This window comes from Saccopteryx leptura, chromosome 2 (assembly GCF_036850995.1).
Source record: "Saccopteryx leptura isolate mSacLep1 chromosome 2, mSacLep1_pri_phased_curated, whole genome shotgun sequence".
In the NCBI taxonomy this organism is placed as follows: Eukaryota; Metazoa; Chordata; class Mammalia; order Chiroptera; family Emballonuridae; genus Saccopteryx; species Saccopteryx leptura.
Genome location: NC_089504.1, coordinates 318330686 through 318345101, shown reverse-complemented (window position 1 = coordinate 318345101; position 14416 = coordinate 318330686). Strand labels below are relative to the sequence as shown.

Sequence of the window (14416 nt, the reverse complement as noted above, 5' to 3'; positions counted from 1 at the left end):
TCATCACCCATCCACACTAGTGTGCAGTGGACAGCACCGACCTGAGCTACATCCCCGGTGTCTCCGTCAGAGATTTTGAGCTACAAGCTGCTGACCTGAAGACCTCAGACATGTAGGTGAATAAGTTCAAGTCACTGAATGAAGATTTGGAAAGACTTGCACGACAGCAAGGAGAATTGGCGAGCAAACACAAGTGGGGAGAAATAAAAAAACTTCAACCCGCAGACCAGCTTATTGTCAAAACTTGGAATGCGCTTCCTATCACATACCACATACTGCACCATGTGAGTATTGCTGTAGTGACAATGTTTGGCTCTATGTATGCATGTGGGCAGTCTTTCTCACATCTAAAGAACGTTAAGACCAACCTACGATCACGTTTAACGGATGGGAATCTCAGCGCCTGCATGAAGCTTAACCTCACCACATATCAACCAGACTACAAAGCCATCAGCAAAACCATGCAGCACCAGAAGTCGCATTAATGGCAAGAAGTACTTTATTCATCATTGGTTAGCAACAGCATAACAACATTATTAAAAAGAATTCAGAGACTTATTGTACTTTAAAAATGTTGGTCTTACATAAAATGCACACATTTACTTGTATTTAGTGTTAAACATATTGTATGACTCTCATGGAATTATGTTTTAAAATATGTGGCATTTATGGCTCTCACAGCCAAAAAGGTTCCCAAACCCTGCTATAGAACCTATCTCATTTATAACACGGGGACTGCCTGTATAGCCAGTTCAAACCTAGGCAGTGTGACCTATCAAAAAAGGGCGTCTAGATTCCATCTTGGACTCCTACCTCCAGCCTGGATGTCATGGGTTACCCGAGAAACAGCTATCTCATCCTCACGAAGCATGAAGCATGGACCGCTGTGGAAGATGTGCTGAAATAGTAGCCTAATCGTAATGTTTGAAGCACTGCTAAGTATTTAGTTATACTAAACTTTAGATTTTACTTAGCCATTCTTTACCTTGTTAAAGCAGTACTACTTTTATGAAATTACTGTAACTCCTTTTCAAAAGGGATGCTCAAGTTGTCTGCAGAAAATGAAGTAAAAACATTTAACAATACAACTTGCAAAGTTCAAAACCATGGAAGACAGAAGAAGCAACTTTTGTTTGTCTGAGCTCATTGGCTTTGAGAACAGTAAGAGACCACAGCAGCATTTAGTCAATAGAGGAATACAGGAAGCCCAGAGAGTCAAGTGACTTGCTACAAGGGCACACAACAGGATAATCTCATAGCTAGCCTGAAGCTGGTGTCTTTTTCCACCAATGCTCTTGCTATGAATGCACTCACTGATGAAGAAAAAATGCAAAATTGTTCTTTCTATATCAAACCGAATGGTATAAATTATATATTTTTACATTGTTCTATACTGGGCCAGATGCTCTCAATTTTTTTTTTTTTAAGATATATATATTTTTAATTTATTTATTTATTTTTACAGGGACAGAGAGAGAGTCAGATAGAGGGATAGACAGGGACAGACAGACAGGAAGGGAGAGAGATGAGAAGCATCCATCATCAGTTTTTTTTTTGTTGCGATACCTTAGTTGTTTATTGATTGCTCTCTCACACGTGCCATGACCGCGGGCCTTCAGCAGACCGAGTAACCCCTTGCTCAAGCCAGTGACCTTGAGTCCAAGCTAGTGAACTTTTTGCTCAAGCCAGATGAGCCTAGGGTCTCGAACCTGGGTCCTTCCGCATCCCAGTCCAACGCTTTATCCACTGCGCCACTGCCTGGTCAGGCGATACTCTCAATTTTTAACTAATCCATGGGAGTAACTAAGCGCTATAACAAGTCTCCCAGCTTATTAGGAAACACTCAACCTTCAATAAACTAAAAGTATGTATATGTATATTTTCACAACAAAGTAGTGTCCAACCTTGAATTATGCACTATGGTCTTCTAAGCTCCACTGGGGTATACACTGAATTTTCAAGATTTTGACTTCATTTAGAGAAGATGGCAAGGGAAGAGGGTCTCATTGTTAAAATGTCTGATTCTGCCCTGGCTCAGTGGTAGAGCGTCGGCCTGGCATGCAGGAGTCCCGGGTTCGATTCCTGGCCAGGGCACACAGGAGAGGCGCCCATCTGCTTCTCCACCCCTTCCCCTCTCCTTCCTCTCTGTCTCTCTCTTCCCCTCCTGCAGCCAAGGCTCCACTAAAACAGTTTGCCCGGGCACTGAGGATGGCTCTGTGGCCCCTGCCTCAGGCGCTAGAATGGCTCTGATTGTGGCAGAGCGATGCCCCAGATGGGCAGAGCATCGCCCCCTGGTGGGCATGCTGGGTGGATCCCAGTTGGGCTCATGCCTCCCCATTTCCAGCTTCGGAAAAATACAAAAAAAAATGTCTGATTCTATGGTTATAGACACAAAAATAGGACAAGGAATGAGTAGGAATGAGCGGCAGAGGGGAGATAATTTTTCTCTTTTACATTCAGAGTTTGCACTAGAGCCAAAACCAGACACACTTACAGAGGTTTCTAAAACTTGGAGTTATTACTACTCTTAAAAACTCAACTATGCAACCAGAAGCATAGTTTAAAACTTAAATAGGATATAATATTTGCCTTTGTTTTTGTTTCTTAAAAGTGAAGATTAAGTCTGTATAATTAGAGGGTTTAGATATTAGATTTTCAGCTTTTCAGAATATTGAGAGAAGATGGAGACAATCTTGTTCTCTCCCCCTTCCTCACTCCCTACACACACACACACACACACACACACACACACACACACACACACACACACACCAGATGCCTTTCTTTCAACTACGTGTTTTAAGGCAAACCTGTTTCCAAAATTGTTTTTCAAACAGCAATGCATTTTTAGAAAGTTAATGCTACAATTAGAGAGTTAATACTCCTTTAAAAAATATGCTTTGAATGACAAAACTTTAAGTTTACCTTTTTCAGGTGAAACTATTACATAAAACAAGGTCCTTCTGTGTTTTATCAATCATCTTGGCACGTTACATTTTATTTTTAACATTTAAAAAAATGTGTCCTGTGTTTTTATATTAGATATACTACTTCAGTAGACTTCAACCTAACTTTCCAACTCCTCTTTTCCTGATAGAAAAGGAAATGCGGCCAAATAGCTGGGCTGGAGCATGAGACGACTATTTTCCAGAAACTAAATGTTCAAATTACACTCTGTCTGCCTCTCTGATGACTTGATAAATGAGGATCCAGTCAGAGACATCACACTAACATAATTTTCCAATCTTCCCCGACAGACGTAGCTTAGACACATGGCATCAAACCCAAGACCAGCATTCCAATTTCAACTCCGTGTTCACGGAACGTTGGAAATGTCCCGTTGATTTTAGAGGCGTTAGGCATGAAAGCACATATTTTGACAACTAGAAGATGGTTCCAGAGATGGAAACAAGTCGGGGTTCTTCAGAATCGAGTGGTTTAGTACGGGATGGACTATTCAAGTTGCGGGGTGCGGAAGCACCACATAAGACTCGCGAATCTCACACCATCCCAAGTTCAAATAAAGATAGAGTAGCACTCACAGTTGTGGCAGGTGGCTCCACTGTAACCCGTCTCATCACAGGTACATTTGAAGCTGTCCCACGTTTGTGAGCACTTCCCACCATGCTCGCAGTGATTGGGCACACATCTGTCAGAGAAAGAGACAAACAGAAATGTAGCAGCGAATAATGAGATTTCTGAGTGGCCGAATCCCAGGCTGTCCAGGCAATACATCATTGCTATGCCAGGTTGCCTCACCAAGACAATTAATCCTGGTTAGTCTGAGCTGATTAATATGATTTGCGATGGAAGGAGCCCGGAGCGCAAAAGATGAGGCATTCCCAGGCCTGGTGCTTCCCACTTGTGGGCCGAACAGTAGAAATGGACCCACAGTTGAGAGATTTATTTGCATACCCTGATTCATTTTTAGTCTCCTTTTGCACTGACACAAAGACACTAGCTAAATTTCCTCCTGGTGAGAGACAGAAGAGTAGCCATCTTGGTTCCTGTCCTGTTCTCTATCAAGGCCAATACCAAATCAGAAATGAGTCACATTGAGCTTTCCATAGCAATTTGAGTTTTTATTTTATTTTTTTTTAGTTATTTATTTATATAGTTTAAGTCAGTGAGAGGAGGTGAGACAGAGACAGACTCCCAAATGTACGTCAACTGGGATCCACCTGGCAAGCCCACTAGGGCAGAGAACACCTGAGGCAGAGAACATGGAGCCATCCTCAGCACCCAGGACCAACTTGCTCCAATTGAGCCATGGCTGCAGGAGGGGGGACAGGAATGGGGGGGGGGAGAGAGAGAGAGAGAGAGAGAGAGAGAGAGAGAGAGAGAGAGAGAGAGAGAGAGAAAGGTTAGGGTGGAGAAGCAGATGGTCACTTCTCCTGTGTGCCCTGACCAGGAATCAAAGCAGAAGCTTCCACACACTGGGCTAACACTCTACCACTGAGCCAACCAGTCAGGGCCGCAATTTGAGTTTTTGAAATGATACCATGTGACCCATTCCCCTATGCCCAGCTTGCTAATAGAAGCCACCTACTTAAAAAGGCAGCAAGTATAACATAGAGGGGAAACTGCAGATTCTGAGTTCAAATCTTCATCTTTCAATTTACCAGAAGGGCAACTGTGACTAGGTAAAAAACAAAACAAGAAAAATCCTTGATTCTTAATTCTAAAATCCAGTACACATATATGCCTTTGTGTCGTGTATTTACTTCCTAAATTGTTGTGGGTTAATATTAGCACAGCCTAATAGTGAAAGTCATTTATATCAACTCATTATATAATTAGTTTGGTGGAAGTGTGCAGAATTGTACTGAGTTGCAAAGGAAAAGCAGGTTGGAATCTAAATTCACACTAAATGAGGCACAAAGCAGAAAATCCACATCTCAATGGAAAGGGAAAGAGATTCCTGTGTGCTTATATGCATACACATGCGAGAAATGTATACCTATCAAGTGAGCTTAACTAAATACTTCTAAAATTTAGTATTAAGGAGTTCTTTAAAAGCAATCTTTAATTTAATTGGGATTTTCATATTTTATTTTTTAATTTTTCTTTTTATAATTTATACTCTTCAAACCAATATGATCCATGTGCTCATTACTGGCATTTTAATTCTTAATGGTGAAAAATGTTTCTTTCCAAATCTGGTTGAATCATTTAATGTAATTTCAAACCCTAATGTTTTCTCAGTGTATTAAAAAAAATGTTGGGACCAGTTCACAAGCAAAACAAAATATAAATTAACCTAGTTCCCTCCCTTTCTAATTAATTTACTTCTTCTCCTGTACTCTCAGTGAACCATTTGCATATGTCCAATATACCATGATCACAATGTTTAGTAATTATTTGCTTGGTCATGTGTCGCTTCTAAATTGTGACACTTTGCAATGAGGAATTTTTGTCTAATGTATCTTAGCAGGACAAAGTACCTAGCCCACTCTTAGTAAATGCCTACTGTTGGGGTGACTGAAGGAATAGATAAATTTAGTGCCAGAAAGTTGTGCCACGTAGCTGGTCAGAGGACCACAGTGTGAATTACAAGGCGCTAAGAGCAGTCCAGTTCTCCATAGTCGGGTCTCAGAGAATGGGGACCCTTAGGATAGAAACAGCACAGCGGGCAGGCAGCGTGTCCCAATGGCAGATCTGATTTACTTTGCCATTTCTCCTGAGACTGTACTTTTTCATAGGTCCTCCTTCCATTTTTTTATATGACTCCTTCCAAGGGACAATATCATATGCTCTTCATCACATTTAGTAAGTTTAACATGTCAGAACCTGACTGTGGACCCCCTGTAATTCAGAGACAGTGATCACTGAATATAAAGGTAGCTGCTTTTCACCCTAAAGTCAAGTTCTGTATTCTCAATCTCAGAGTTGGCTGAGTTCTCATTTTGTCTAGAGGTGGTCCGAGGACACTCAATCAGCTATTGGAGTTCAACAAATTTTTTTCTTTCTTATTTTTTATCAAGTGAGAAAGCAAGGAGATGGAGAGACAGATTCCCGCATGTGTCCAAACTGGGATCCACCCAACAATCCTCGTCTGGGGCTGATGTTCTGCTGGTCTGGGGCCGCTGCTCTGTTGCCCAGCAACTGAGCTATTTTTAGTGCCTGAGATGAGGCCATAAAGCCATCCTCAGCATCCATGGCTCAACTTGCTCATTTGACCAATGGCTGCAAGAGGGGATGAGAAGAGAGAGAGAGAGAGAGAGAGAAAGGGGAGGAATGAAAAAGTACAGTGTGTCCATAAAGTCATGGTGCACTTTTGACTGGTCACAGGAAAGCAACAAAAGATGATAGAAATGTGAAATCTGCACCAAATAAAAGGAAAATCCTCCCAGTTTCTGTAGGATGATGTGGCAGCATGTCCGCATGCGCAGATGATGACATAACACCGTGTATACAGCGGAGCAGCCCATGGCCATGCCAGTCGAGATGTGGATGGTACAGAGGAAAGTTCGGTGTGTCTGTGGCTTGCTAAATTCAAATCCATGACCAAAGTGCAACGTAAATATCAGTGTGTTATAACGAAGCACCACCGCATAGGAATACCATTACTTGGTGGGATAAGCAGTTGAAGGAAACTGGCAGTTTGATGGAGAAACCCCGTTCTGGTAGGCCATCAGTCAGTGACGAGTTTGTAGAGGCTATACGGGATAGCTACCTAAGGAGCCCTAAAAAATCTGTGTGTGAGCCCACATCGAACTGCACTGAATAGGTATGAAACTGGGAGAGTTTTCCTTTTATTTGGTGCAGATTTCACATTTCTATCGTCTTTTGTTGCTTTCCTGTGACCGGTCAAAAGTGCACATGACTTTACAGACACACTGTAGATGGTAATTTTTTCTGTGTAGCCTGACCAGGAATTGAACCCAGGACTTCCACATGCCAGGCAATGCTCTACCACTGAGCAAACTGGCCAGGGCCAAACAAATTTCATATTGGGATATTCAATGTGCCTTGTTCTGAACTTTGGAAAGGAAAACTTTATGTTACTTATAGCTTCTATTGTGAACTAATTATTTAAAGTGATTTATAAATTACCACTCAAGCATAAATTACCTCCTGAACTTACGATTTTCCCCTTTGTCTTGCCACTCAATTTTATTTTTTGCCTATGGAGGCGAGAAATTCGTTTAGAAAGTTTGATGTTTTAAATGCTCTTTTTTCGTACTCTGGGTCTTCAGAGCTCTCCCGCAATCATGGTGGAGATTTTTTCTGTATTACGTGCACTATTGATCTCAGCCATATTTTAGCAGCTTTATTTGCACACTAATTAGATTTCAATTTTAGTTGGAGGCGTACTCTCGCTATGTCATGTATATCACTACCTTCTATTTCTTCTGGTCAAACTGAAATTATATAAGAGAAGTAATCATCATTCCAGCAGCTAATTTAGTATCTCATTACTACATAACTTAATTTTATAGTTATAGAACCAGAAAAGCTAATGTGATATTGATGGGTTTCCTTCAACAAGCATTTATTTATGGAAATATTTAAATGCAGAGATCCTGTCTATGCCTCTTACATTATGCCCAAGTTTCCCATGAAAAACCATTAAGCATCTTTGGTTCACATCTCTCTACAATTATGCATTTCTACAAGAACCGTATCCATCTTTAATGTCAGCCTTACAGTATAGACATCTCAGAAATCATTTCTACCATAATAAGCTTGGGTTCAGTTTATCTTATTTTATTAATTTACTTGGAGTTATAAATTCACAAGGCATGGCCCATCCTTTTATGAATAAAGCGTCTTGTAAGAGATCACAAGGTCACAGGACGGAGGGACCTGTTGGGGTCTCCAGTGCCTTCTCTGTCCCAGATCCAATTGTATTTAACTTACACAAACAAGAGTAAGTTCTTTCTAGTCAGCCACCTGCTCTAGCTGAGATGCCTCTAAATCCAAATCTGGAGAAACAAAGAATAGAGAAAGGAAAATCCGTGTGACACTATTTAGTCGTCAAAATGTAGTTAGCAGTCTGGTCTCTCTCTATGCTTCATGCTAAAAATCTGGGTACATAAATAAGATAATAGCCTGACCAGGCAGTGGTGAAGTGGATAGAGTGTCGGACTGGGATGTGGAGGACTCAGGTTCAAGACCCCGAGGTCGCCAGCTTGAGTGCAGGCTCATCTGGTTTGAGCAAGGCTCATTAGCTTGAGCCCAAGGTTGCTGGCTTGAGCAAGGGGTCACTTAGTCTGCTGTAGCCCCCTGGTCAAGGCACATATGAGAAAGCAGTCAATGAACAACTAAAGTACTGCAACGAAGAATTGATGCTTCTCATCTCCCTTCCTGTCTGTCTGACCCTATCTGTCCCTCGCTCTGTTCTCTTTGTCTCTATCACACACACAAAAAAGAAATAATATATCACAATTGCATGAATGCACTGCGGTTTTATGGAAAAGCTGGTCTTTGAAAGGAAGTATAGATTTTGGTTAGCCTGGGTAGAAGAACAGCTTGCTCCATGCAGGGACAGCAAGGGCCTGCACCGGTATGAGGATGTGTAAAATGTGCTCATGGAAGAATGAATAGTGGAGTTCAGCTGGAGCGGAAGGCTTGCATCCAGAAGGGAAGAATGTAGCAGGAAGTTGGGGATGTCTACCCAAAAACCCTTTCCCCAAGCTCCCTGTCCATCACCACCCTGAATCTGTGAAGGTACCTTCTCTCCTTCATGTGACCACATGCTTTTGAAAGGGAGACTATCCTGGTATCTGAGGGATGAAAAGTAAAGAACCAGGTTGCTTAATGAAGTCATTAACCTACTGCATATTGTTCCTCAAAATCTAACATCTCCTGGCCCTGGCTGGTTGGCTCAGTGGTAGAACATCGGGCTAGTATGTAAAAGTCCCGGGTTCGATTCCCGGCCAGGGCACACAGGAGAAGCGCCCATCTGCTTCTTCACCTCTCCCCCTCTCCTTTCTCTCTGTCTCTCTCTTCCCCTCCCGCAGCCAAGGCTCCATAGGAGCAAAGTTGGCCCAGGTGCTGAGGATGGCTCCATGGCCTCTGCCTCTGACGCTAGAATGGCTCTGGCTGTGCCCCAGATGGGCATGCCGGGTGGATCCTGGTCGGGTGCATGCAGGAATCTATCTGACTATCTCCCCACATCTAACTTTGGGGGAAAAAAATCTATCATCTCCTTGTATCACAATAGAATGCATGTCTTTACGTAGAGCCACCGAGGTAAAGACACAACTTCTCCATTGGACTGCACTTTCCATGGCGGTAGGCGCTATTATCTGGTGAGCACTCTTTATCCATTGCCTGGAATTCGGCCTGTCATTGAGTTAGGTGCTCAATAAATAATTACTGCATGAATTTTGCATAAGTGACTATAAATCCATTTGAAGAGTTGGAATTGGCTTGCACAGCCATTTTACAAATATATGAATGCATAAAGACAGGGAATGTCTCAGGCTGCTGCATTTTAAGTTAAGTCTAAGATTATCTGCCCCATTTCTCTCTAATCTCACATGTAAACATAACAGCATCATACGATAAATCAAATGATCTGACTCACGGCTTTACATAATTTTCATACCTACTTGAGTGCTATTTCATCTACACACGAAGAAAACACACATCCAACCCAAGCCCTGCGATCTGAAACGTGAGTGAAGCCCAGACACTACATTATTTTTTGTAGCCGATTCAAAACAAATAGTGTGGTGAATGATGTAAACAATTTCTATGATTTTGTTAGTCTTCTCACTGTTTAACTTACTACTTTTTTGGGGAAACCTGCTCGTCTCTTTGGAAGGCAGTGTTTGCTGTAAATTAATCTGGCTAGCAAGCTCTCTCTATCAGAGGCAGTTTGTGACAGATATTATTTGCAAAAAGGCTGCAGATGTGGACTCTCAGAGGACTGAGGAAGAGAGACGTATGCTAATGGCGATGGGGGATTGGAAAATGTTGGACGGAAATTCCGCTTTGGTTCTTTAGAATGCCAGAGGATATCGGATTTAGTCTCATGACCTATGCGTTTATTTAATCTTGTGATTACTGACTGTACCTCAACTGGAGTCTAAATTTTTTTAAGTCAGTTATCTCTGTAAGACCTGCCTCAGCACAGAGACGTGGCAGGCTCTCAGTAAATGCCCGGTGATGGATTACTGAATCAGAGAACAGGGTCAGCAGTCTGTCCTCACCCCATTTCAGATGTTCCACCACAAAGGGAATCAAAGAACGCACAGGTTGCAAACAGTTTGAAAAATGTCAGTTCTTGTCACATCCTTCAGCGATGCATATAATTATGGCCAAACATACAAGAAATTTCTCAAGGTCTCATGGCTTGTTATTGCCAGAGATAAAATTCTCCGATTAATATCCTTAATCTTTGTTTTCTAGTGTTCACACTTGTTTCTTTGTTAAAAATACAAAACAGAACATAGAGGATTCTAGAGCAGTGGTCCCCAACCCCCGGGCTGCGGACCAGTACCGGTCCGTGGGCCATTTGGTACCAGTCCACAGAGAAAGAATAAATAACTTACATTATTTCCATTTTATTTATATTTAAGTCTGAATGATGTTTTATTTTTTTAAAATGACCAGATTCCCTCTGTTACATCCATCTAAGACTCACTCTTGATGCTTGTCTCGGTCACATGATACATTTAAAGGCTGGTCCGTTAAAATATTTTCTGACATTAAACCGGTCTGTGGCCCAGAAAAGGTTAGGGACCACTGTTCTAGAGGATTCTAGTGTACAACTATGTCTTAAAATGTCAGTAAGTAATGAGAGATTGTTTACACGTTAATTATTTCATCATAGTCTCATATCTTGTTTCAGTGGACATCACCTCTTGAACAATTCCTTCTCTTAATATCTTTCTAGAAGATATCTCCAGTTGATTATCTACTATTATCACTATTTCTGTTAATACTCTTGGCTGACCAAGAGTATAGAAATAAGTCATTTCCAACTCTCACTTAAGAACTTTAACTCATGTAAAGAAAGCCTGGGTAGCATGGAGCAGAACATTCACTATATCATTAATTGGATTTTGTTCCAAAATAAACTGCTAAAGATTATCCTACTTGTGCTTTATGAAATTGAACAGTCTGCTATCTTTAGGGATCTGTTTGAGAATTTATCATTTTAAGCAAAGAAATAAAATAAAATTGGCGGTATAAATAAATTAACGTTATCCCAGGTTGGAAAATGAAATGTTTTCCAAAGATGTCTTTAAGGTTCACTGAAGAAATAACTAATGAGAAGTGGGATTGCTCTATGGCTATGCCTTCTGTATAAATGGGGAGGCTACTTACTGAGTGCCTGCTATGTTCCACGCGGTGTGTGCAGCACTGAGGATGCGAAGGGAATGTGGTGAATCAGATGCTGTTGTGCGTGTTATTGTAGATGCATGGACAGAATTCAGAGTGGTTACTACAGGATGCTATAGCGGGGAGTGGGGTGGGTAGCTAATTGTCATGGGAACTCTTTGCACATGACGCCTGAGCTCTTTGTAGGTCAGTAAAAGCTCAGAATCTAAGAAGGCATGCCTGGACATGGTGAACTGTGCATGCCCATGAATCTGTCACTGCTGAAATGAATAGTGACATTGGGAGAGGCAAGAGTTATTTTAATTTTCCCACATGTGACCAATAATGGCATTAAATGTTATGGCGTTCATGTTTCTAGAAGTCACTTCTATATTCACTTACATGCTGCTATTTCATAATTAGGTATTCAATCTCTAATTTTACTGATAAGAAATCAAGAGTACACTAAGCATTTGACGACAGAGCTATACTGTAGTCACTATCCTAAGATTGATGTGATAAAGTGATTTATAACACCATTACAAAGCTGTTACTATGAGCTCACCAGAAACAGAAAAAATATATATACATATAGTAAGTCAAAAAAACAAGTCATTAACTAATGATGATTGTTCAACACATAGATTTAGAGTAAGAAAGAACCCTCACTAAACATTTAAGAGCAGAAGGTAAAGGAAGTGAAAATTATGAAGACATTTATAGATTTTTTTCAAACCCAGAATAATTAAATTTCAGAATCTCCCAAAGCCAGACTACTTTCAAGAAAATACTTCAACTAACATGGAAATGACTTTAAAGAAAGTAATAACAATGAAAATCTGTTATTAACAGGCATTTGACTTTATCCATGGTTGTGAAATGATTTGTCATGCTTAATTTTAATTACAAACAGCTCTTTTCTGCAAATTTACTATCTTACTTAAAAGTGGTCTGATAGCCCCATAGAAAAACTGATAGGCTATAATTTGCTTTTGGTTAGAGTTTCCTGATCCCACTTTTATTCTGAGTTGTTACAGAATTATCATTTATGTCAAAACAGTTGAGTCTTTCTCAGTGTTTCAGATAATTAATAACTGTGGGTTTTCAGGAGTTTATCCCAAAGTTACAAAAATGTATTCCCAAATCAAATTACTCAAACCTAAACTTGAGTTTACTGCTGAGTGTTTAATTTGTTTTTGGTGTTGTCTTTGTCACCATGGCAATGCAGGCCTCACTCATAACCATTCCCTTTTCAAGTGGAGGAACAGGTTTCCACTGAATAGGTAAATGTTAAAAATCAAGTGAAGCCTTCCACATTTCCCTTCTCTGTGCACCTGCAATTGGTTCTTGGTGTTTCATGACTGAGGTTCGCTCAGGATATACCACCGTAAGAGAAATCCACACTCACTCCCTCAAAATTCTCATCCAAAGTAATAAGTCAATGTATTTAGCCAAGCAGGTGAATAAACAGCCCCAAGTCTCTGCTTGACAGACCTTAACCAGATGTACAACACCGAGGTCAAAACCCAATTCCACAGCCCCATGTGCACCCACTGCACTGATGGGCACAGCCGGAAGGACCAGTTTCCCTTAGGTGAAACTCCCATGGGCAATGAAATGAAAATACAAACCAAAGCACAGAATCTTCATGAAAACAATGACTCCATCGGTTCTACTCTGTGGGGGGTGAACATGACCTAGGACGTAGTGAAAGCCCACCTTCAACACGATGAACTTCCAAATGGAAGCCAAACAGTAAAGCAAAACAAAACAAGGGGGAACCGCTTTTCTAAAGCACCACGTGTGTCCCAGCCGCCATCTTCCTTGGAAGCTTCCGGCCTTCACCATCTGAGGTTCTCCACGGCTTTCTCCCTTTCTCTTTCCTCGCCCTTCTCCTCAGACACAAAATTGTCCCACTGTTCTCTGTACATGCCACATTTGCCCAGAGAATAATAAAAAAAAAAATTCTTGGAGACTATTATCTGAAATTGAGGCAAGGAGCTCTCTATTCCCTTCCAATATATCGTCAACCCTGTTTTTGTGTAATTATATACAGGTTATTGATTTCTGCATGTTAGAGTTATGCCCTGCTATCTTATTAAATTCTCTCTTTGGATCGAGCAATCATTCCATTGACTTCTTTGTGTTTTCCATATAACTAATCATATCATCTACAAAGAGATACAATTTTATCTTTCTTTTTTGTTTGCCTCTAATTGCTTCCTTAATTATGTGTCTCCAATATGCTAAGTCATACTGGAAATGGTAGCTAGCATCATCTTGTTCAAGTGGGAAGGTCTCCAGTGTGGTTCACTGTGACAGATGTTGGTTAAATGATGGCTTTTGTAGATATAGCTAGAGATATAGATACATGAAGTCATGTTTAACAAGCATGTATCAATTCCTATTTAATAGAGGTCTTCTATTTTTTAAAGAATGGGTATTGAGTTTTGTCAAATTCCATTTCAATGTTCACAGCAGTGGTCAGATTGGTTTTCCCATGGGCTCTATTAATATGCTGACTCATCACTGGCCTTCCTAATATTGAAACAGCCTGCATTTCTGAAACAGTCCCCATTTGTTTATACTAGACTATTAATTACCATGGCTCCTGAAGTCTGATTAGTATACACTTCAGTTAGGACCTTTGCATTGACATTCCTACATGAGAGTGGTCTGGGGTTTTTTGTTTGTTTGTTTTATTTTTTGCTCGTTTTGATAAAATTTTTAACATGCGTGAAACTGTTCAAATTAATAAAAAGAATTTGAAAATTTTCCTCTACTTCTATGCTCTGCAATAGTTTAAATCAAGCTTTTCTTCATTAGAATGTTATTCAGAACTATTTGTTCATTTAAATTAATTTAAACAGTGATGATGAGGCCAGAAATGTAGATACATGTCTTGGAGAACGTGAAAAGCATGAGTTTTTTAAAACTGAATGGTCTGAAAAGGGTGAATTTGGCACTGCTAATTATTGCCTGTGCAACGTGAGCAACTTACTTAACTGTTCTAAAGTCTTTGATCACTCAGCCTTAAATGGGAGTTACAATGCCTGAAAGTTTACAGTTACAATTTGACTTTTGTTACCTCAGTGCCTACCCAGAGATAGAAATTATTGTTGTATGCCATTGATTCCCA

At 40.5% G+C, this 14416-nt stretch overlaps 1 protein-coding gene across 1 annotated transcript in view; it reads right to left on the bottom strand.

Annotated features, from left to right (window-relative positions):
- CNTNAP2 (contactin associated protein 2) overlaps positions 1-14416 on the bottom strand; it is a 1312105-nt gene that overhangs the window by 502263 nt on the left and 795426 nt on the right. Inside the window, exon 11 of the mRNA XM_066362952.1 lies at positions 3543-3649. Within this exon, the coding sequence (XP_066219049.1) occupies positions 3543-3649 (107 nt within the window). The remainder of the gene's footprint in view (positions 1-3542; positions 3650-14416) is intronic.